Here is a 24854-nt window from a genome sequence, read left to right on the forward strand (position 1 = left end):
TTCTGTTTTATCAGAGGACATCTTTATCTATTTTCAGTGTTATTTACTGCGTAATAAACTGTTGTGCGTCATTTATTTGTCTCTTAAGAAGCATGTATTAGTTATAAAACAGCTCCTCTCCACCCTTGGACCTGACCCAGTATGTGTACTGTATATGCAGAATGAACAGCGTTTTCAATGAGAATTAAGCAGCCGATTATCTGCACACAAGGAATAGATTAATCAAGTCATTTCTGAAAGAAAATGTGTGTAACTCCTGTTCTTTATTGTATATAATGAGGGACACATCAGACATGTGAACATTTTGGGGGGATTTTACAGGTTAATGTGGTCCTGAAAGCAGCTGAAATGAGAAACTGCTGATTTATAAGGTCCTTCCCCTTCAATATTTATAAAATGTTCAAAACTTCATATTCTTACATAAGGATACATGGAATATAATAGTCATGTGAACTTTGGTCAGAGACATAAACAAGTTTTCCAATCAGATATGTAATAAGGATGTTGAGCTGGGATGAATCTCATGGATCTTTGAACTCTTTTATGGCCGTGAGCGCACTGATATTGCACCCATAACTTCAGATCAGATTTAAGACAGCTCTGCCTGGTAAGCACGACATAGCCCAGCACCGCTTTATGGAGTAAGTGTCAGCGTCTGGAAATGGAGGAACTGAAGCAGCGGGGACGCAAGAGGGAAGGCCGTCACAGGTGAAAGACACGGCATCATTAATATAATCAATCATCTGTTTACAGTTACTGATTAAAAGCTTTCATTGCATTTCTGTGGTAAAATATGTTGAATTCATCATGAACACAAAGCAGTGCTTTTAATTGAAAGTTAAACTCAGTATAGTACCACATTCAATCAACAGAATTAAAATATTTACAATTTTTATTATTTAGATTAATATTTTAAAAAATCGATTTAATCTTGAGCAAGACACAGCTGGATTAAAGTTTCACTGTGAAATTTGGACATTAAGAGTAGTCAGAAATAAATTAAATTACATGTGTGTGTGTGTGTGTGTGTGCACTAAAAGTGGTAACCTGTTATTGTTACATTAAAGAGCTACACCTGATCTTACCCTTACATTCAGTTTTGATGGTGTAACCTCATATATTTAGGTTAGTTCACTAATGCTAAGCAACACTATTTATTTATTTTTTTATTTGAGTATAATCAATACATTTAGATGTTTCCACAAAGCACATTTTTAGGTTACCCTGTCGTTGTTGTTTTAGTTTGTGTGTAAAAAGTGGTAACTTGTAATTGTTACATTAAAGAGCTATTTCTATCTGATCTTACCCTTACATTAAGTATTGATAGTATAACCTAATATATTTAGGTTGATTCATTAATGTTAAGTAAGATTATTTGAAATGTAGTTGTTACACATGAAGCACATTTTTAGGTTACTGTTTTTTCAGTGTGTGTGTGTGTGTGGGTACAGACAGTATATTGTAATATGCTACTAAGTATATTAATACTGACGTAATATAGCAACATTTTTAACATTCCTTTTGTCTTGTCTTTGTGTTTAATTAGCTCTTATATTCTCCAAACTGAGTAGCTACATTTATAGATATTTATATAGATATATATCTACTGGTATACAACCAGGAAAGGTCACATGTCAGTGTGGTGTGGTGAACGTGGTGAATGCCATTCTCACTTTAGATAAATGAGTGCATTAAACAATAAGGCCTGAAAGTGGCATATCGTAAAGTTATGTTGTTAAGCACGAAAAGCCATGGTGTGACTTTAAACTTTAATGGACATAAACTGTTTTACATATGAAGTTCACAACATGCTGAACTGATATAATGCATATTCATTTGACATTTTGTCATGAGGAGAACACACAGGTCTTTTCTTCAGTCTGAGTTTTGACCTTTCACAATGTCTGTGTGCCCAGGGACACCTGGGACCCCTTCCAGCTGAACCCGATCGGAGCTGAAAAAGAGAAGAAGAGAACACTCTTTCGAATCCTGCAGAACTTGGTGGCTGTTATCGTTGGCTTGCTTGTGTTGTTTAGCGGGGTTATGAGCAAGGTGAATCATAACTATTACATAAATATTTATAGAGGATAATTGCACCAACACCCATTACTGTTTACTCAGAGAGAGATTGTGTCTCCATAACAACGTGTACATTCACAAACATATCATGCTTGTGGATACATTCGTGCCAGTTTCTGTGAGTACACACACAGAGCTATTGAGTCATTTAATTATTTTTATCTTAATTGACCAAATATTAAGAAGGACTTGGGCAAAGGCCAATTAAACCATTATTCACTTCAAGACATAAAATATGACAAAATTGAACTCCAAATGCAATAAAACCTTACGTGTACCTTGGCCATGAAGAGGAAGCCACATCTCATCACATATCTCATCACATATCACATGGTCACATGACATATATGACTTTGTGTAATGATCCAACGCATTAAAGGCTTTTTTGTCTTTGTATTGTAGGGCTCTCTGCTGGTTTTGACCACTCTGACCAGTCCAGTGTCTTTGAGAAACAATGTGGACAAACAATTCTACACGCTGATTTTGATGTGTGTACTAGTGATGCCAAACCTGCTGATGTTCCTGAAGTCTCTGTGGAAATGTGTCTTCAAGAGCTATGTGGCCCCTAACCCACGGACACTGGGAATCGTGAGTTGAATGATGCAGATTAACACATAAGAACACTCCTTTCCCCAATATTATATAGAAAAACACATGCACAAGTCCAACAGTTCCTAATATGTGGTGGGCATGTAAGTGGGTAATGAGGAATGAAAAGGGTAAGACGAATGTGATGCATTGGACCATGAATCAAACTGGTAGAAATAGTTGGATAAATTACAAAGTAAACAGCTCACTTACTCAGATATCACTGCTTTTTTCTAAGTCTAAATAAAAAAATTGAAATGACTTCGAGAAATGTGAGGTGGCAGTGAGTAAAAATCAAAGGCACATCTCCATGTGCAAGACCATCATAACACCTGCAGTGTTTACTGAGTATGCTACTGACCGAGGCAAACATGTAAGGTATACACAACATCTGAAATGTGTTACATTATTCTAATGAAGTGGGGGTTTCTGACCTCACAGATTCCAGACTCCAACCTGCTCCAACAAACCTGTCTATAATTATCAGTTATCCCTAATGGCTTTGATTGTGTTGGAGCTGAACTCAACAGCATAGATGTTCAACCCTGCTCCTGCACTGAAAACCCTAATAAGTTGATTGAACTAAATTGATTGAGTAAACTTGTTGCCTCAATTTAATTGAGTAATGGAGTCTCCCAAAACTTACATATTTAAGTTTATTTAACTTGACGGTTTTGTAGACTGTACTTAAATCACTAAATCACAGAGGTTTAAATGTTGATACTTGATTCATTTGAAGTCACCATTGTGGTGGAAAGTGTTTGGTTTAGTTGGGATCTTGGTCCAGTTACTTCCTATGTTAGTTTGTCTCTTGCTGTTGTATTGGAGAATTTTAAAACACTGTGTTTGTGGCGAAAAAAGACAAATTTAAATGAGCTCAGGTGTTATCAGATGTGTTTTGTTGAGGAGAAAGTCATCACATAAGTATTTGGGATCAGAAAATAAGTTTTGTTTGATATTTTTAACAGGCACCAAGAGCAAAATACTTATTTTGAAGATGGACAAAATGAATGTGTTTGAAATAATTTGAGTAAAAGGATCAAGTACTCACACACACAGACTTCTAGATTTAGCATATGCATCACAGTAATGGTGACAAACAAAAGCGCTCCATAGCACAAACCCATCCTTATTTTACAGCCTTTTTTGTTCTGATTGTCACCATTGATGTGATGCATATCCAAAATCTTGATGTCTGTTTGTGACGATGTGATCTGTTTTCTAAAAGTAAGTACATTATTTTATCTACAAGGTTTCTATCCATAAAATTAAATCCACAGTTGCAGCAATACATTTTATTTTACTATACTTTGTCTCCATTACAAGCAAGATGTGTATGTTTGATATCAACTCTCTTTGCCACAATAACAGTGTTTTACAACACACAAGTTACAGCAGCAAGAGACAAGCTAACACTAATAAAGAGCTGATGACACCGGAGCTCATTTAACTTTTGTCTTTCTTCGCCACAAAAACAGCGTTTTAAAATACACTGTTACAGCAGCAAAAGACAAGCTAACACAAGCAGTAACTGGACCAAGATCCCAACTAAACCAAACACTTTCCACCACAATGGTGACTTCAAATGAATCAAATATCAACATTTAAACCTCTGTTAATTCTCAATAAGAGCTTCTCTAGCCCCCGGTTTCACAGACAAGGCTTAAGCCTAGTCCTAGACTAAAATGCAAGTCTGAGTTGTTTCAAATGAAAGAAACTTGTACTGATTGATCTTAAAATATATCAGTGCCTTTGTTTTGTCTCAAGATGCACACCAGTAATGTTTTTTTCTAAGGCATGTTTATAAAAATTACTTAAATGTCCTAATTGAACTATGGCCTAATCCTGGTTTAGGCTAAACCCTGTCTATGAAACCAGGCCTAGATGTCTGACAGAAATTAAGTCACAGAACCTTGTAAGGAGGATCTGTGAACGTCTATATCGGATGTACAGAAGACATAAAAACATTTAAAAAAAAAGACATCATAAAACATTCTGCCTCCTCAGTGGACGTCTTTTCAAAATCTGCATAGACATAAAAAGACGTCCACTGGACGTAACTTTGCCCAATGGATTAGGATGATGTTAAAATACGCAAACATAGTAATTTTTTGTTAAGTTTACTCAAAAAAGCACTTGCGATAAGACAACTTTTTTTTACAGTGCAGTATAGGGTTTACTGTATTTTCATAAATATTGTGACATTTTGTCAAAAGGTCAAAGATTAAATATGCTGTTATTTGTTTTACTTCAATGTGCAAAAAGTGTGCGGTCGAAAATAAGAACATAATTTACATGTTGAGTTAACTTAAATATATAAGTACACTTGAAATTAATACCAAGTTAAGGGAAAATAAGTGTTTAAGTACATTAAATAAAAGAACCAAGTTTGGTGAACTGAGTGATTTAAGTACAGTCTACAAAACCGTCAAGTTAAATAAACTTAAATATGTAAGTTTTGGGAGACTCCATTACTCAATTAAATTGAGGCAACGAGTTTACTCAATCAATTTAGTTCAGTCAACTTATTAGGGTTTCCAGTGTATGGGTCTAACGAGTTAAGCAGTAACTTTAGCTGCCATGTTCTTTCTCTTAAAGGAAAATGATTGGGCCACTTCATCAAACACTTAAATTGTCGTTTCAATAATCATACCATATCAAAATCACGTACCACCAGGATTTAAATCAACATATTTCACTAGTGGAAATCATGCAAAACAACTTTATATCTACATAATTTTACTCACCTAACATAATACACTAAAAAAAAATGTCTTCTTGAAATGTAGTTCAGCAACCAAACAGACCAAAAGGACGATTTTTGTAATCCACCAATCAGTGCTTTTGTTCTGTGTTGCTAGGCAGAATTCCTCCCATGGCCAATCACATTAAAGCAAGAACAGAGTGAGGTTGAGTTTTTCCAAAGGATTACTCATGATTTTGAGCTCACAACACTTGAAATCTTAAGCTTATGCATTTTGAAGGTAAATTAGTTAAATTAACTCATATTTTTAAGTGACAGGGCCAAAATGCAAAATTTTAAGTAATGTTTAGTCAACATTACTTGATTTTTTAAGTCAAGACAACATTAGGGTTTACAGTGTGGTGCCCACTGTCCTGCACAGTTTCTTTCCAACCTACTTCAGCTACTGCTGGAGAGTGGGAGCAAGTTTTAAGACAAATGCTCTGTAGCACTCCAGGAACAGAGTTGGATACCCCTCCTTTAAAGCACTACAAATAAAAATATTACATCTAAAATGTGAGCTGACATACTCTTTTGATGGGCAATGATCTACTAGTGAACCATCCTGATCTAACCCCTTGCCAAGGTGGTCTACCTGCACTAACCCGACAAGTTTATGCACCTAGATACCTGTGGCCCTGGGAACTTGCCAACCAAAGAGCTTGAAAGACCCGCTTTGATTCCCTATGCAAAACAAAGCTAAATTTATTTGGATTTTACAGTAGGTTAGACATACTAGACGATCATTTAGTGTAGGATGCTCACTCAGTCTGCTCATGCTGTTATACAATGACAATGAATTGATGGCAGAGGAGTGACTCCTGGTGTAGCTCCTGTACTTTAGACATGCATGAACTGATGAAATGTGTACCTTGAATGCTATGGAAGTCTCATTGTGCACATGTAATGATTGTTGTAAACGCTTTTGCAGATGTGTGGGATTGAGAGTCTTGTGGCCGTGGGGACCGCGATCCTGGTGCTCATTGTGATGCCTAAGCTTGACGTTTTGACAAACCTCTGCATCCCCGGAGGCATCTGCATCCTTTCGGCCGTGTTTCAGATCGCCTTTCGATTGCAGACACGGAGCTGGATGATCCTCTACCCTATATGCTCCCTAATCCTAGTGCTCAGCGGCTACGTTCTATTGGCAGTCGACTACTATGTGAGGGAGTCCTCTTATGTGCCAGGACAAGTAGATGGTAGCTACATTTATGTAGGCATTGCAATTTTTGCAACGCTGCTAATTTCTCTAAACTGGTGGGAGAACCCTTTTCAGGCCAGCACTAACATTCAGGAAATGCTCAGCGAACTGGACACTTTCCGAGATGCCATTTATCTGTTCACCAGCCTCATTCGAATAGCACTGACCTTGGGGGTGTACTTTCTGTATTACTGCCTGATTGTTGAAGCCGATGCTCGCATTAAATGGGATTCTTTCACCAAAGCCAGTAAAGGCACGGTAGAGATAGGCATTGGGCTGTTTTGCCTGCAGGCATTCTTTTCTGCTGCCTGCCACTGGTTCGGAGTCGTGGCCTGCAAGATCCACTCCATGACATTTGCTTTTGCTCTGCCCGTGTCGTTAACTGGTCCAGTGACGCTAATCCTGGGTATGATACTGTTCTTGACACAAGCTGAGAGTTTGGTCTCTTTATCACAAACTGCTAACTTATATACCTCCAGTAATAATTTTACAGTTAAAACTCCTTTCTGGCCATTTTGTCATGAACTTGAAACTCTCAAAGACGTCAACACCACCCCAGTCGTGATGCTGGAAATTTCATATAGTATCTGCAAAACGTCACTCAACAACCCGAACGCCATGTGGCCTTTCTCCATGCTGGCGCTGGAGGGGGTCTGCATGTGGCTCGGCCTGGTCTCATGCACATATTATGTGTGGAAAATCAAGGTGCAGAGGATCGAACGCACATCCCAACTTTTCGTACGCCGCCTGTATGAATCTGCCTTCATTGACCTCTCTATGCTGCTGAACACTAAAATGAAAGCGGTTCGTACGGCAAACAAGGAGAGGTACATATAAAGCAATGATGTCTTTGAAATGGTACACATAATACTGTACAAATGCATGAATTAAGTCAAAATCTGATTGTTTCCTTTCCTTTTATCTGCCGTATAGTAGTGGTAATGATCATGTGGAAAACTGTGTCATTTACCTGTGTGCAACAATGTGGCATGAAACATACGATGAGATGCTAAAAATCATGACTTCAATGTTCAGGTATGTATACAAGTGATGGATGGGTATTGCAAATATATTTCAGCTCCCCGGAGCCTAGTTGATTGAAAACCCTTAAGCAAAGAAAACACCTAGTTGTAAATGACCGTTAAAGATTTTCTTCAACTAAGGGGTTTTAAACCCCCAGCTGCAGTTCTTCATTCCTTTGGCTTGATTGTTGGTTTCAGATTGGACAGATACCGAGGGGATCCGAAGGAGGAACACAAGGACTGCTTTGACTTTGAATGCCATATTTATGTTGACGATGGCTTCATGTATGAAACAGACACTGAGACAAAGCTTGTCAACAGCTATGTCTGCGACCTTATACAAGTAGTCATGGAGGTGTACAGGTAAGGCAAAGGTTTCCTGTCCGGGATAAGCAAACAGACTGAACAGACTGATGTCAATTATATATATTTCACAACCAACTGTAAACTAAATGTCACCATTTTGCCTTCAAGGGTATTTACAAATAAGGAGCCAGACGAAGTTTCCATCATTGAAACACCATATGGTGGTCGTCTTGTGGTTGTCATGCCAGAGGGAAACATGCTTTACATCCACCTTAAAGACAAAAAACTGATTCGAAACAAAAAGAGATGGTCACAGGTGAACGTCAAAATCATATTCCTTAGTATGAAAAATAATTCAGTCTTTGCAACACTGTTTATTTTGAACATTTGTCTGAATCTGACTGAGCATGTGTCCATTTTCAGATCATGTACCTGTATTACCTGCTTGGCTGGAAAGGATACAATGTCAAAAACCCTCAGAAAATAACAGTAAGTTTTCTTTTTGGTCCTTTAGTACTGAGCATTCGGTCACTAGTGATGTTGGATAAGTCAAGCTTCCCTACTGCTATTGCTCATAAGTTGGTTTACTGATTGAAATAAACCCCTATTCTCCTTGGGCCATGTGCATAAATCATACCGCTTTAAAGTGATCAAACATGGTCAAAAAAGGTCAGACACGTGTATATTGAAGAGAAACAGATGACCTAGTGAGCATATATGGCTGAAGATAACTGTTTTTGACACTGTTTGTTCTTACAGAGACAAAACAACCCGAGTCGAGCCAGTCTCATTTCACTAGATGGTGAGAGTTATTTGCTACCTTCTTATGACAATGACAGCAAGAGGAGGCATATATCTGACGACAACACATATATCATGGCCTTGGATGGAGACACAGACTTCCACCCCGCTGCTCTGATTCTGCTCGTCGATCGTCTGAGAATGTATGACACCGTGGGTGCAGCCTGTGGACGAATCCACCCCACTGGAATGGGTAAAAATCATATGTATTCAGAGAGAAAAATCAAACAACCGAACAGAAATGGTCATTATAGGGAATGTAGGATGTCAAATTTCATAACAGTATTACATAAAACTCACAATAACCTGTACATGACTTAAAAGGAAGAAAGAAGCTGCAGTCTGGATTCTATAGCAGATAATGATGTGCCCTTTTATAGGCCTGCTTTTCAAATGCTGATCAACATACAAAGTCCACTTACATAAATGCTTCTTCACAATCACTGCAGTTTTAACACTGCATACTAGAAAGAGCCATTGAGATGATCAGAAAGCTAATCTCAACAACAAAGGACAGCCAGGATTTACAATATGATAACATTGCTCAACTATGTGAAAGACATAACCTGAATATAAAAATGCTCAGATGCAGTATGCGCACCACACTCCATTCATGTTCCTCTGCCCCATGTTTCAGGCCCAATGGTGTGGTATCAGAAGTTTGAGTACGCAGTGGGTCATTGGCTTCAGAAGACAGCGGAGCACGTGTTTGGCTCGGTTCTGTGCAGTCCAGGCTGTTTCAGTCTGTTCAGAGGATCTGCACTGATGGACGACAACGTCCTGAAGCGATACACCACCAAAGCCACACGCGCCTCTGAGTATGTGCAGTATGACCAAGGTAAACCCTGTTTTTATAGCACTGAATATCTCACTAGCATGCTAACCATTCCACTAAAAGTATCGTTTATGCTTAATAAATAACTTGCAGTTACATTATCTTACACATTTGCCTTTACTCTGAACAGTATATCTTTTTCCTGGTGTGTATTGACACGTGTCACATCTAGTACGGCAGTGTTCGTAAATGCCTAATGGGTGAAAACGTGTTTTCTTTGGAACTGATTTCACCCAAATGCAGGTGAATGGCTAAAAATTTTTAAAAATTACAAATTATTAAAATTAAATTAAATAAAAAAGGCTTATCCCACATGTCAATGCCGTGTTACAAGATACTATTTAACAAAGAATACTTAAGGCCAGATTTACTAAAAGCTTTCATCAGCTCTAACATCTTTTGGTTTTAAAATATTACTACCAGGATTTACTAAAGACGAATTAGCGCTGAAAAGGCGTGGACACTGTTATTTTTGCGCCTGACCTAATCAGATATGCATTTGTAGGGGTTTCCCTTTCAGGCACAAAATTTATGGTAGGAGAAACATGTAATGCAATTTTCTCATTTTTACACTCGTCAAATTACTGGAATTCGCATCAATATTTAACCCCAAAAAAAGCATGTCTTAAAGCAGATGGTAATTAGTGCTGCTCTTGGTAGATTGCGCTGGTCATTATATAAATGATCTGGCTGTGTCTGTGTTCTTTAATGTGCACATTGTCAGTAAATCCCAAGCAGAGTTTGCCCTCCAATTGGTGCTTTTATGGAATTGCGCTCTAATGTGAATTTAGTTTAGTAAACTAAGACATATAACACAGATCTTTACATCAACTTTTGTAAACATTTTTTTCAGTGTCTTTGTTCCGTATAGTAGATGGTTAGCAAGACTTACTGCATCTGATGTTTCTGTGTAGATGATTCTGTATGAATGTATGAATGAGTCGGGTTCCTCTGTGCTCCACCAGTTCATCATGTTACTCATCCGCTCACATTTAGGTGAGGACCGTTGGCTGTGCACTCTTCTCCTGCAGCAGGGCTGGAGGGTGGAGTATAACGCTGCTTCAGACGCTTTCACCAACTCACCGCAAGAGTTCAAAGAGTTTTACAACCAAAGGCGTCGATGGGGTCCTTCAACACTGGCCAACACTCTTGATCTGCTCCACAGCGGGAAAGACACAGTAAAGAGGAACACCTCCATTTCCATCCTCTACATCTTATATCAGACCTTCACTGTGGCTTCCTCCATCCTGGGACCTGCCTCTGTCACCCTCATGGTAGCAGGTAAATATTCAAAGGATGTATTATAGTGATTTGACTGCTCTGCTAGAAATGTCTGCTTCTGATGGGACTGAGGCTGACCTGGTAGACCATTTGGTCAGCCTGTTTAGGGCTTGTGTATTGCCCAACCTGGTAGAGACCTGTTTGAGCTGGTTAACATTACAGACAAAGCTTGGTTTACCCACCTGAACTTCTTAGGCTGGTTTGACCAGGTCAAAAATACTATTTAGGGAATATATAAGTGTATGGAAACTGCTAATATTCTCTTTCTTTTCCGTTTTAGGAGCTTTCCAATTTGTGTTTGGAATTGAAGGCACTCTTTCCATAATAATTGCTGTTGTACCTCCAACTGTTTACATGATCATATGTTTTGTGGCCAAACCCAACTTCCAAATCACCATTGCTGCCATTCTCAGTGTCATTTATGCATTCCTGATGACTGCATCCTTCTTTTCCATTATTGGTAATCATTGCTTATTATCTTTTGTGTGTGTTTGTGTGTGTTTAAAACATGCTTGGTGATATTCCATTTCACTGGATATCTTATTTTAGGTGACATGGTTAAACAGGGAACATTTATAACTCCTACTGGACTCTTCCTGGTGTCTGGTGCGATCCTTTACATGGTGACAGCTATTCTTCACCCTCAGGAGTGCACTTTGATTATCTACGGTCTGATGTACTTCATCTGCATTCCCAGTGGATATCTTCTCCTCACCATATATTCCCTAGTCAACATGCACATTGTCTCATGGGGCACTCGAGAATCCAGCAAGGCGAAGGAGCATAAAAAGCAAGTGGGCATTGTGTGCAATCGTGACTGCAAAATGTGCTGTTGGGATGTGAAAATCCAAGTCACTCAAGAGACCGAAAATCTAGTCCTTCAACAAATTCAGCAAGCTGTCAATCCAAACCCACCAGCTGCCAAAATTGAGCCAGAAGAGCCAAAGGCTGAGACCACCAATGAAGTCGAGGACAGTTTAGATCAGAACAAACACATCCTTGACTACAACGAGGAGATGCCTCGTAAGAAGGACAATTCCAAAGAGAATCTCAACAAGGACAATGAAGAAAAAGACAGTTGCTCTGATAAAAGGTAAAGACTATGAACATGTGTTAGGATTACAATTACCATGCTGCTGAAAAGTTCTTATATTTCCCCAACTGTTGCTTCAAATAAATCTTACAGTGGGAGTTCCAAAAGCTGTGAGAAAAAAGCTGATCCATTTAACGATGACACAGACTATGATGAAGATGATGACGACGATGATGATTATGATTACAATGATTACGATACTCTGGAGCAGAAAGAATTTGTACCTGAGAGTGGTAAGAGATGACATCAATTCCTACAAGTATCTCTATTATCTAGCACACGTGATTCATGATTATCTTGTCAGTACAATGTTCTATGAACTGTCTCTGATTGGTAATGGAATGAGAATCTCTGATTCAAACCACATAACCCTCTCAAACGTACACTATTCTGAGTGTAGGGCTGGTCTGTGCACTGAATTATTGTTTATGTTGTTCTTATTCAAACGGACAGACTGGGTGGAGCCCGTGAAGACAGAGTTCCTGAAGAAACTGACGTATGCCAATCTGAAGAGAAACCTTCAGGAGCAGATCCGATACACACTGAGAAACAAGAACCAGGAGGATCTGTGCGAGGAACTGGTGTCGATCCTCAGCGACACCCTGAACGAGGAGCTGAGGGATAAAGTGGGTCCTGAGGACGTCTTGAGTGTGAGTCAGCTGGAGGAACTGCAGTATGCTCTGAATGAAGCCGCCAGGCGCATCGTGAAGTCCAACCGCATCGAGAACGGAGCGCAGAGACTGGAGAGGCGTGTCAAGAGGGCAATCGAAAGAACGCTTGTGGCTCCACAGGTTGAGAAGCTATCTGAGGTAATTATTTGTGGATGGTTCATGTTGTAATGAGATTTACACAAGTAGGACATGTTCCTTGATCTCCAATGCCATCAATACATCAACACTTTCCTCAGCGGTGTCCAAACATTTTTAAAGGGGGCCAGTTTCTGCGGTCTTTGACACTTATTCAAATCAATCCAATGTATGCAGAGTACATTGAATATGGGGCTATTGTTATACATTTCTTGTATTTTATACTTACAATTAGCAAAATAATTAAAAAATTAATGGGAAAAAGTGGAGATATGGTTAGAAAGCATGAAGATGACCGTGTCAGAATGCCAGTCTGTCAGTCAAGTCCGAATTAAGAGACGCAATAGCAACATGTTATGACAACGATGTATCAAATAATGTGAGAGCAGATAAAAGTAAATGATAAATGAATGAGTGATCGTTACAAAAGTGCTCATCAGATACACTGGACATGGAAGCTGGTTGACAGGAATAGTGTTCAAAGGCCATCAAATGGTGCCCTAACTACTCAAATGTCAGTGATTAATGAGAGGTATCAGATGTTATCATTGTAGGGCCTGGTACTTGACCAGTTATGAGTAGGAATTGATTAGGAATTTGGTTGGCTTTAACTGGTTTACAGGAATACTGTTCCAATATCAACCAAAAATGTATACTGATTTGAGTTAATCATGGTGGGAAAAGCTTCAGTAGATTTCCAATGGTTAAGTAATGCATTTGGCTAGATTAACTGGTTGACTGCACTCGAAATGTCAAGTCTGTAACATGACGCCACATTATATATATTTCCTGTTTTACCAGGATGAACATGATTTCTGGAATAAACTGATAGAGCGTTATCTACTACCCATACACGATGACAAAGCTCACCTAGATGAAGTGACACGGGAGCTAAAGTCGCTACGTAACAAGGTAAGTTTGGCAAGCGAATACTGCATCGCTCCTGGACCACAACTTCATATATTAAATGAGAACTACTCTCTCTGTTTTGCAGGCAGTGTTTTTGTACTTCATAATTAATGTCCTATGGATTGTAGCAACGTTCTTCCTTCAGGCCATTGGCACTGATGTTCTGAGCATCAATATTCCCAAGTACTATCCTAACGGTACTCAGGCACTAGAGCCCTTGAGAGTGGAGCCCTTGAGCTTGATGTTTCTGCTGTCCTTCGCCCTTCTGCTCATCATTCAGTTCTTGGCTATGCTTTACCACAGGTATAACACACATCACGTACTGCCACAGTGGCCCCTGAACAATTAGTCTACTATTATATACACGTTTTTTAATGGAGTCTCTTCTGCTCATCAAGGCTGTATTTATTTGACCAGAAATACAGAAAAAGTGTACATAAATATACGGGAACTTAATTATTTGAGATGTAAAGCCCTGTTGTTTGCCATTACAGAGTATACACCCTCATCCACGTGGTATCGTACAGAAGCACAGAGAAAGACTACAAAGAAAGAGATGAGGTGAGGAGCTGTGCTGCCGTTCAGCCATGGTTCAGGCTGCATATGAAGTGTTCTCCTTCTAAGAGGCAGATTGCATGTTTACACTGATTTAAACTTGGATTAGCTTGTTGTTTTTACAATGTTTTTTGTTTATCGCAGGAGGATGAAGATGAGGGACTGATCCTGGGGAATCCCGTTAATCTCACCGTCACTTCTGACGACTTGTGAAACGCTGATTCTTTCGCTCCTAGTTAGTGAAATTACAGTTGAAGTGAATGATTTCTCACACATGAAGAAGAAGAAGCCAGATTTACACCACATGCCTGAAACTGGAGCTAGGATTTGTTTACCGTAGATGTTTGCACTGACTACCAGTGATTTTTCTATGTATTCCTAGAACAATCCATTACTTGCAAGTTAGTTATTTCTGTGTTATTGTATTAGTTTGCCGAATATTAAACGTTCTGTAACCAAGCTGTCTGGGGGAGTTGGTTTCTGTGGAAAGCACATTTCACTCACAGCTGGATGAGAATCCGGTCATGTTTTTCAAAAGCTCTATGTTCTTACTCCATCAAACAGGATTTATTTGTAGAATATCCTGACCCTTTTCCACATGAGTTGAATTAACTCCATTAGGACAACAACATAAATGTTATGCAATGTCTTCTGAAGGTCTTTGACAGCTTTGTGTGAAGAACAGATAGAGGAGCAGATAAATAGACACTGGAGACATAGTCAAAAGAGCAAAAGCAACGTTTTATTTTCTCTGTAAACATTTTTAACACACACAATCGCATTATGCATGTAAATATATTAATCAAATATACATTACATACAAACCGTGACCTTCAGAGCTGTGTCGAAAGGCTTAAAATGTAATATGTGTAACAGAGAGGACATAGCATAAAATCTGTGTTCATGGATCGCTATTTGAAGTCGCAGTATCTGGTGGATCTCTACGAATCCAGACCGCGGTGCACATAAACCTTTATCATTTGGCCATCTTCTTCTCCATGCTGAGGAACACAATGAGAAACAGACATGGTGTTAGGCTAGCCTGAATACATGAATAACATCAGAGATCAGAAGGAAGGGTGAAAGGTGAAAGGACTTGCTTGTATTTGATGAGTCTGCTGCCCTGAGTGAGCTGAGCTGCTTCATTGGTTAAGTGGCAGGCGAACAGAAGCCAGTTTCTGGGCTGGACCTTATAGGCGAAGCGCATGAACAGCAGCGAGTAGCAGGTGAGAGCTGGGAAAACAAGAGCCAAATCACCTCCATTCACCTTTGACCTCACACTATCAAGCTGTTGTGCAAGCTGCTGGTGTTGTGTCACGTACCCAAGGTCATTCTGCCGCTGATGATCTCTGGACTCTTCTTCATGTCACTGATGGCAGCGATTGGCAGGCCCCAGTTTGCCACCGGACCCCAGAAGTGCTGGAAAACATGACACACGATGCCTATAACATGTGTGCTATGAGCCATGATTAGATTGTAAGATGATAGCACTGAGAACTCACTGTGCTGAGGTGAGAGAAGATCCCCCCGGAGGGGCAGATCGACCAGGAGAGGAAACCATCGTCACAAAGTTAATCACAACCAAACTCATCATATTCATATCACATTATCAATACATAAAGCTCTCTTAGAACAACCTAGGCCTTTCACATGTCACTTTCTGCCGTAAAAGCAATGCCATGCAAAAAAAATGTCATGCTTAGTATTGTTGTTTTCTAGTATAACTATGTAAATATTCCTGAATCAAGATTAATTTATTTGACAAGTAAAATGACTAAAGATAGGTCTTGTTTACTTTTTTAAAAATCTCATTTTTGTCATTTTTCTTGCTTAAAACAAGCAAAAATATCTGCCAATGTGGTAAGAAAAATAATCTTGGCAGATATCTTTGCTTGTGTAAAGCTAAAAATAAAAAGGGAGGGGGGGGGGGGCTTTTTTTCTTTTGCAATGTGTAATGAACACATAAGTAACAACGTAAAGAAGGTTTTATTTCACTGACAGTTTGACTGACGAAAGCATTCAAGCTATTATAAGGAGGAAAACAAATAAAATAAAATAAACCCGTCTTCCCACACTGTTAACGGTTTCTGATCAGAGCGCGGTGGGGTGAACTCTGACCCCGAGGCGCCGCCCTCCGGCTCTCAGCGGTACTGCAGCACTGTCCTTCACACAACAGTTATAGATCATATACACAGACATATTCACCTTCACACAGCAGTTACATATCATGTAACATTACACAGACATATTCACCTTCACACAGCAGTTATATATCATGTACACAGACATATTCACCTTCACACATCAGTTACATATCATGTACACAGACATATTCACCTTCACACATCAGTTATAAATCATGTACACAGACATATTCACCTTCACACAGCAGTTATAAATCATGTACACAGACATATTCACCTTCACACAGCAGTTATAGATCATGTATACAGTTCAAAGCGCTTTTCTGTGTTTATTACGAACGCTGTTCACACTCACAACAGTAATTGTCACACATCGACAGTGTTTATCTCGTTACTGACCTCATGAGATACTCTCTGAACTCTTTACCACGGACATAATCCACGGCTTTCCGCGCCAGAGTGCCAGCCATCGTCAGTCAAGAGATGATACAAGGACGCAGTGAAGTCTACAGTAAACTCTACTCGCTGCTGCAGCTACCAGACGTCAACTGAGAGAGGACAGAGTCACGCAGGCGCGGTAGTAGGCCACAGAGTCTGGACGATGGGGCGGGGCGACACGCCCACCTCAGCGCTTATTGGTTTATGATTAATGCTGCGTTCAAGTTCTCTTGGGAAGTTCGTACGCAAGAGTTGGGAAGTCGTGCTTACGAAGGCATGTGCGTTCAAGTCACTTTCGTAGGAGCAAGATGGCGGAGTACTTTCTCTTAACACAAAAATACAGCAATGTTCTTAAACTCTTGTTCTAGAAAATGAAGAACAAAGAATTGTGCATTAGGTATACTTCGTTTTTTAATGTTTTAAATTAATTTATGAAGCCACTGTCAACTTTATTGTTACAAGTTGCATTGTTATATTATAATGCCATCATATTATGCATCGTCGATTAACTTACTACGCTGTAAATAGAAAAGCCTGACCATATCACAGCTAAATACCTTTAAGTATTGTGTATTCCGCCATGTTAATCACTGACACGCCCCCAACTCGTACAGATCTGGGCTTAAAGAATATCCTGATCTCCCCACTGGTATTTACTATATTGTGGTGGCATTCATGTGCATTCAACTCCTAAATACGATTTATATGAGATGACTTGAACGCACCATAAAATGAGCTTATTGGTGTAGAGATGTATGATGCTGTGAGCAGGCTTGGAATGCGGAAGTAGACGTTCAGATAAATAAACTTTTAATATAAATTAATATATATTACGAATGGGGCTTAAGCCCGAATGTTTTGTCAAAAGCCCCGAATCTTTTAGTTTTTTTTAAAAAAACTTCATTTCCTCTCGGTCTTTCAGACTGGAGCGGCAAAACAATGTAACAAAATATCTATTACTGTGCGTGGTGGCAGACGGTAATGCATCGCGCATCACTCAGCTTGTTTGCCAACTGCCAATAAAAACTAACAAAGACTTCTTTGTCGTGTCATTAGGGGCTGGTGGGCTTTTTATTTCAACGGCGTCGTAGCGATCTCACTGTCTATCCGGCTGAAATTAACATTATGGACATAACAAATTTTTTCAAAGGAACACTAACAGTAAACCTCACCGACCAGAGAGAGATTCAAAAGCAATGTCAGTCGATTTGGGGGGTTACGTTTTCTCGTAAAACCGAAACACACCGCTTGTATCAAATGCTAAGTTATCTCAGGGCATGTTTTACAGCTAATCTCGGCACATTAGTGGGATAAGAAGAGAGATTTGCGTTTTCTGTGTCTTTACACACCAGAACCGTGCCTGACGCGGCGCTGGCGCGCTCCTGCTACTGTAGGTGACATAGAGGGAGACCGCCGACAGACCAGGATCTTGTCTTCACGACAACAATATCTATACTTCATGTTGAGCATAAATATAAAGCCTACTGATAAAGGACACCGTCAACAGTATATGTCTTGACCCCAAAAAAATTCTAACAAAACATTTCTCAGTGGTTTACAGTAGTATCAAATGTACTTAAAAACATACTAAAAGTTTACCAAAGTTTGACTCCAAGAAAGGCCCCATTTTCAAAATGGCAGCCGCCAGGTCCTTAAAATGACCATTACTCCTTTGTATTCCTCCTAGACCAGAAATATTGGTGCCTGATACATGTTTTGGCCATGTAATATTCTAACTAGCATATTTGCATGATAGATAAGTGATTACAAGTCCAATTATATATTAAAGAAATTGGTTACAAGCATATTTATGGGAAAAATATGTACAATTTCCCTTAAGTACAGGTACATGTAAAAAAGACAAATAGAATATCATGGAAAAGTTCTTTGTTTTTTTGGAATTTAATTTAAAAAAGCAAACTTTTTTATATTCTAGATTCATTGCACACAAACTGAACTATTTAAAGAGTTTTTTGTTTGAGTTCTGATAGTTACGACTTACAGCTTCAGTATCTCAAAAAAATTAGAATATTTTCTCAAAGATCAATCAAAAAAAGATTTACAAAACAGAAATGTTCAAGATCTCCAAAGTAGGTTTAATTATGCACTCAATACATGTTTGGGGCTCCTTTTGCAATTACTGTCTGTGGCACTGCAGGTGGCTTTGATGGGGCCTTCAGCTCCTCTGTATTGTTTTTCAGATGTTACTTATCTTCCTCTTCACAATACCCCATAGATTCTCTGTGAGGTTCAGGTCAGGTGAGTTGGCTTTCCAATCAAGCACAGTAATATCATGGTCAGCAAATCACTTGAAAGTGGTTTTGGCACTGTAGGTAGGTTGTCAGGGTTTTGCACTGTCACTTTGTTTTATATTTTGTTTCTTGTGTATAGTGTCAGCACATGGCCTTGTTAATTGTTTTCTCGGCCATGTGCTCCTTTAGGCCGTCCTCCTTTTTTCCTTTTTACCACACCCTCTTGTTAGCCTGATTAGTCTTATTGTGCTCACCTGTCCCTCATGTATTTTCCTCCCTATTTATAGTGCCCCTTACCCTTTTGTGTTTGCTGATTCATGGTCATTCTCAGCCCCTCTGTCTCTGGCTGAATATGTGTCTGTGTCTCCTTGGTCTTGTGCCCTTGTCTAGTCCTTGTAGTTCTTTGTTTTTGTCTTGCTCCTTATTTTAGTAATTTGTTTTTTCTTGCTTTTGGCTTTTAATTTGTAATATTTATTTAGTTTTTCTAGTCTTGATTCTTGGTTTTGTTTGATTTATTCTCTAAGTTGGTTAAATTGGTAATTTCTTATTTTGTTACTTAACCTTTTATTAGCTCATTGGCTTATATCTTTCCTTGTCTTGAGTTTAATTTTGTTTTTGTGGAGCTTTGTCCTGTCTAGTCTTGTGTTCGAGTTCCTGACCTGTCCCCGTGTGCCCTGTCCTGGTTCAACCTACCTGGCACTTGGTCTGTTTCAGAGTCAGTGGTCAAGTGTCTGAGCTCTGCTCTATGGTGCCTTGTGTGGTCTTCTCCATCAGCCTGGTTTAGCTTCCCCCCCTCTGTTGCAAGTATTCTGCCAGTTGTTTCCTGAAGCTTTCCCAGTGGCCTCCCCTAGCTGTTCCTGTTTACTGTTTTCCTGTTGTGGTATCTATTGTTCACTTCACTACCCTCTTGTATCAGTCTGTTTAGTCAATGAAACCTTATTACCTCACACTGCAATTGGGTCCTCCCTCCTAGATCCCTGACATAGGTGCTAAATTCATGCTGCAAAATTAAATCTGCATCTCCATTAAGCTTGTCAGTAGATGGAAGCATAAAGTGCTACAAAATCTCCTGGTAGATGGCTGCATTGACTTTGGTCTTGATAAAACATAATGAACCAACACCAGCAGACGTCACAGCACTCAAATCATCACTGACTTCAGAAACTTTACACTGGACTTTGGATTCTGTGCCTCTCCAGTCTTCCTCCAGACCTTGATTTCCAAATGAAATGCTAAATTTACTTCCATCTGAAAAGAGGGCTGTAAACCACTGAGCATCAGTCCAGTTCTTTTCCTCCTTACCCCAGGTGAAATGCTTCTGATGTTCTGGTTCAGGAGTGGCTTGGTTTTAGGAATGTGACAGCTGTAGCTTTTCCTGAAGATGTCGGATCGTGGTGACTCTTGATGCGCTGACCCCAGCTTCAGTCTACTCCTTGTGAAGCTCTCCTAAGTTCTTGAATCGGCTTTTCCTGAAATTCTTCCCAAGTCTGGTCATCCCTGTTGCCTGTGCACCTTTTGCTACCACACTTTATCCTTCCAGTCAACTTTCTATAAATATATTTTGATACAGCACTCTGTGAACAGCAGCCCTTTCAGCAATGACCTTCTGTGGCTTACCCTCCTCGTGTAGGATGTTGATGATTGTCTTCTGGACAACTGTCAAGTCAGTAGTCTTCCCCATAATTGTGGTTGCATGTTCTGAACTAGCCCAGGAGGTATCCAGTATTTTTACTCATAATTAATAAAACTAATCAAGCTCAAAATGGAATATTATAATTTTTAATACTGAATTAAAATACTGATTTTTATTTTCCCAAGCTGTAAGTCGTACACAAAATTATAACAAAAAACTCTTGAAATATTTCTGTTTGTGTGCATTGAATCTAGAATATACAAAAGTTTACTTTTTTTAATTAAATTACAAAAAATAAAGAACTTTTCTTTTTTTTAAGTAGTCAAGGATTAATTTTGTTTGAGCAAAATGGTATACACTGTGCTGCCAACAACATTACAATGAGTCAAGCAATATCAAATGTCAGTATTCTCTTCTACCATCTTCTGAATTGATGAAAATTGTGAATTTAGTTGTGTTGGGTTTAGTGTAATGCCATCTTTATACTCAAATACATCTATAGAGGATGCATTACATATGTATTACCTTATTAAAATTGAAATGAGTGACCATTTTAGAGGTTTCACACACAGGCCTCAGTTCGGGCTAATACAGGGTTGTTTATGATCAAAGTTATACAACTCCAATTTAAGTTACTTTTGGGTGCAATAACTTTTACATCGAATGTAAAGTCTGTGTTTTTGCAAAAAAAAAAAAAACACGTACTGAGTAGGAGTTACATGACATAGGCTAAATTGTTTACATCTCTGGTTCATCCCAAACAATGATAAAACCTCACAAAATCATGTATTTCATAAGTATGTAATCATGTCAGTGCAATTTAGACAAGTCCAATGGATTCATAGACCCAGAAAACATGGGGTTAGACACCAAGATTACTTGACTAAGTCAAATAATGAAGGAGTTAGGATATTTTAAGGGCTCCCTGCCCATCTTGGAATCCATCTTGAAAATGATCCCTTTCTAGTGGTCAAACTTTGGTAAACTTTTAGTATGTTATTAAGGACACCTAATCCTACAAAAAACAGCTGAGAAACCTTTTGTTAGAATTCTTTTAGGGTTAGGTGTTTTATTTTCATATGCAGCCGCCTATATGTTTGACAGGTGCAGTATGCCAGTGTGTCACCGGTCTAAGGTTTTCAAAAGGCATCACTCGAGTGTGAACATCACTACAACTAGGAAAAAATGATTGTAATTCAAACGCAGCTCCCGTCGGGATTTAAACAGACCTTTGCTCTAAATTCCGATCGGGCCAATGCAATAACGAAATCTGAGCAGGTCTAAAAACTGAAACTGTCTGTGCTGCACTTTACACTTTGGAAAAGTTATATATATATTTTAAATATGAGCAGGCCTACAAGCTGGGATTGGTAATGCTGCACTGTAATCATAGTTATTTATTTATATTTTTCATTATATTTTATTATGTGATATTGGTTTAAGACTGAGAGTATTTTATTTAGTGGAGAACTTTGCAGCAGTATTTTATTTCTTATTCTTTTTTTATTTTATATATATTTTATTTAAAAAGTATTTAAATATATGTACAGTACAGACCAAAAGTTTGGAAACTTTACTATTTTTAATGTTTTTGAAAGAAGTTTCTTCTGCTCATCAAGCCTGCATTTATTTGATCAAAAATACAGAAAAAAATGTAATATAGTGATATATTATTACAATTTAAAATAATTGTTTTTAAATGTTTTATACTTTAAATGATCATTTATTTCTGTGATGCAAAGCTGAATTTTTAGGATCATTATCACATGATCCTTTAGAAATCATTCTAAAAATATAAATATTTTGTTATAACAATATACACTACTGGTCAGTAATTTGGGGTCAGTAATTGTTTTTTTCTTTCTTCTTTTTAAATAAAATCAATACTTTTATTCGACAAGGATGTGTTAAATTGATAAAAAGTGATAGTAAAGAAAATATATTATTAGAATATATATTATTAGATTTTTATTTTTATTTTAAATAAATGCAGTTCTTTTTAACCTTTTATTCATAAAATACAGGGACGTGCACAGACATTTTGAGGGGCAGGGGCTCAAGTGAAATAAAGGGCACTTCTCACAATTAGTTTTTTTTTTTTTTTTTAAACAAAAAAGTATATATATATATATATATATATATATATATAGTGAAAGTGAAGTGACATTCAGCCAAGTATGGTGACCCATACTCAGAATTTGTGCTCTGCATTTAACCCATCCGAAATGTACACACACAGAGCAGTGAACACACACACACACACACTGTGAGCACACACCTGGAGCAGTGGGCAGCCATTTATGCTGCGGCGCCCGGGGAGCAGTTGGGGGTTCGATGCCTTGCTCAAGGGCACCTAAGTCGTGGTATTGAAGGTGGAGAGAGAACTGTACATGCACTCCCCCCACCCACAATTCCTGCCGGCCCGGGACTCGAATATATATATATATATATATATGTATATATGTATATATGTATATATATATATATGTATGTATATATATATATATGTATATATATATATATGTATATATATATATATGTATATATATATTTATGTATATATATATATATATATATATATGTATATATATATATATATATATATGTATATATATATATATATATATATATATATATATAAATATATTAACGCAACTCTGACTTCCTTTTAAAAAAAATAATTTAAAAAGTTAATTAATTTTATCTTCCTCAAACTCACGCAATTGTTTCATTTTCAAAAGATGTCTACAAAATAATCAGTTTACAGAAACCATGGTCTCCTTAGTATTCACTAGGTTTATAGAGCAGCAAAGGAAACCATTCCACAATCTGCATGTTCTGAACACATTTTCTATGCTGCTAGTTTCAAGTATATATGAAGAGTTCAGATGCAAAAGCCTCTAAGTGCCATCTGAAATTTTCTTATGAGGTTTTTTTTTATAAGCTCGTATTTAAGTTCAGTAATTTAACTTAAATGACAATTAATAGGTAATTTTCATTGCCAGTAATGTGAAATAAGTGAACATAAACATACAAGCTTGATAAAAATGATCATTATTGAAGGAAATTTCAGATGGCACTTAGAGGATTTTTCATCTGAAATCTTCATATTTAGAATAACCTAAAAAACAGGTTTCGAGGAAATAAAAAAAGTTAAATTACTTAAATAGTTAATTTATAAATTGTTATTTTTAAAGTTTAATGTTAACTTATTTCTACTCAGTTTTATTTATTAATGTACCAGATGCAGTTACTCAGATTTACTACATTTTTTAGAGTGTATCCTCCATCTGTTTGCATCTGTAGATTTCTTCTAAATTCACCAGTTTAGATTTCTAAATTTCAGGGGGAAAGACTCTTGATGTAAGTCAATAACTGGGGACGTTCTGTATGCAAATTAGGCATCAACTAGTTAAAATGCGCACATTTGCATCTAATTGACAGGGAAATGCAGGTAAATAGGATAAACAAAATAACTAAAGCATATCACCTGTTGGTGATATATGCTTATTTTATTAACTTATTTTATTACATGGCTTGGTTGAATTCCAATGTAGAATGCGGTGTGTTATAACCAACAGACCGCTGTGCGGAGTATAACAGAGCGTTGCCATGAAAAACAGAGCGTTGCTATGGACTCACAGGATTCTAACCGTAGAGACGGAGCGGACTATTTTCTTTAGCGGAAGCAATACAATCGGGTTTAACAATCGGGGGAGAGGGAGAGGGAGCGCCAGGGGCGCTGCACAAGATCCCGTGCCCTTATGCATAGGCAGTCCTAATGGGCCCCCCTCCCCTTGAAAATATATATTCCAGACTTTTCAAGGGCCCTCTCTTCCTTTGGGGCCCTGGTAATCAGTACTGGTTTTACCCCCAGTCCAGCGCCCCTGGGGAGCGCTTCAGAACTCCTGACCTGATATTTAGATACTATATTTCATTAAATATATTTTTTTGACAGGGAAGCTGTGTGCAAACAGAAATATATATTATTTTTCAAAAATAAAAAAAAAGCATCCCAGAAAAAAGGGCACTTTCTCTCCAAGAATAAAAAGGGCAGGTGCTCAAGCCCCCTTTCATCATGTCTATGTGTGCACGTGCCTGATCAAATATATGAGACAGCAGAACTGTTTCAACACTCATAATAAATCAGAATATTAGAATGATTTCT

At 38.2% G+C, this 24854-nt stretch overlaps 2 protein-coding genes and 1 long non-coding RNA gene across 3 annotated transcripts; 2 read left to right on the forward strand and 1 right to left on the reverse strand.

Moving 5' to 3' along the window:
- The first annotated feature begins 587 nt into the window (after positions 1-587).
- LOC132157510 (chitin synthase chs-2-like) lies at positions 588-14678 on the forward strand. Its single transcript, XM_059566880.1, has 19 exons — positions 588-708; positions 1917-2052; positions 2482-2667; positions 6342-7438; positions 7545-7646; positions 7832-7996; positions 8108-8255; positions 8363-8428; positions 8699-8933; positions 9378-9578; positions 10572-10856; positions 11137-11316; positions 11406-11949; positions 12043-12182; positions 12403-12758; positions 13557-13667; positions 13750-13967; positions 14159-14225; positions 14364-14678. Exons 1-19 carry the CDS (start codon positions 662-664, stop codon positions 14430-14432), a joined length of 4353 nt encoding a protein of 1450 aa, XP_059422863.1. The 5' UTR covers positions 588-661; the 3' UTR covers positions 14433-14678.
- Positions 14679-14939: 261 nt separating this feature from the next.
- mpc1 (mitochondrial pyruvate carrier 1) lies at positions 14940-16947 on the reverse strand. Its single transcript, XM_059566881.1, has 4 exons — positions 16759-16947; positions 15542-15638; positions 15320-15452; positions 14940-15220 (listed from the first exon to the last, which is right to left on the reverse strand). The coding sequence occupies exons 1-4, from the start codon at positions 16831-16833 to the stop codon at positions 15196-15198; spliced, it is 330 nt and encodes a 109-aa protein (XP_059422864.1). The 5' UTR covers positions 16834-16947; the 3' UTR covers positions 14940-15195.
- On the forward strand, positions 16295-16911 carry LOC132157513 (uncharacterized). The gene is made up of 2 exons (XR_009437557.1): positions 16295-16436; positions 16486-16911. It is a non-coding gene; the product is annotated as an uncharacterized LOC132157513 (long non-coding RNA).
- Positions 16948-24854: the final 7907 nt, after the last annotated feature.

This window comes from Carassius carassius, chromosome 14 (genome assembly GCF_963082965.1).
Source record: "Carassius carassius chromosome 14, fCarCar2.1, whole genome shotgun sequence".
Classification (NCBI taxonomy): domain Eukaryota; kingdom Metazoa; phylum Chordata; class Actinopteri; order Cypriniformes; family Cyprinidae; genus Carassius; species Carassius carassius.

Excerpts from the sequence above, each read along its gene's own strand:
- LOC132157510 (XM_059566880.1), top strand. The coding sequence starts at position 662 with ATGGAGGAACTGAAGCAGCGGGGACGCAAGAGGGAAGGCCGTCACAG. Across the intron at positions 7,997-8,107 it reads GTAGTCATGGAGGTGTACAG|GGTATTTACAAATAAGGAGC; the intron begins GTAAGGCAAAGG and ends TTTGCCTTCAAG. Across the intron at positions 11,950-12,042 it reads GACAGTTGCTCTGATAAAAG|TGGGAGTTCCAAAAGCTGTG; the intron begins GTAAAGACTATG and ends TAAATCTTACAG.
- mpc1 (XM_059566881.1), bottom strand. The coding sequence starts at position 16,833 with ATGGCTGGCACTCTGGCGCGGAAAGCCGTGGATTATGTCCGTGGTAAA. Across the intron at positions 15,639-16,758 it reads GAGAGTATCTCATGAGGTCA|CACTTCTGGGGTCCGGTGGC; the intron begins GTAACGAGATAA and ends CATGTTTTCCAG. Across the intron at positions 15,221-15,319 it reads AGCAGACTCATCAAATACAA|CATGGAGAAGAAGATGGCCA; the intron begins GCAAGTCCTTTC and ends TGTGTTCCTCAG.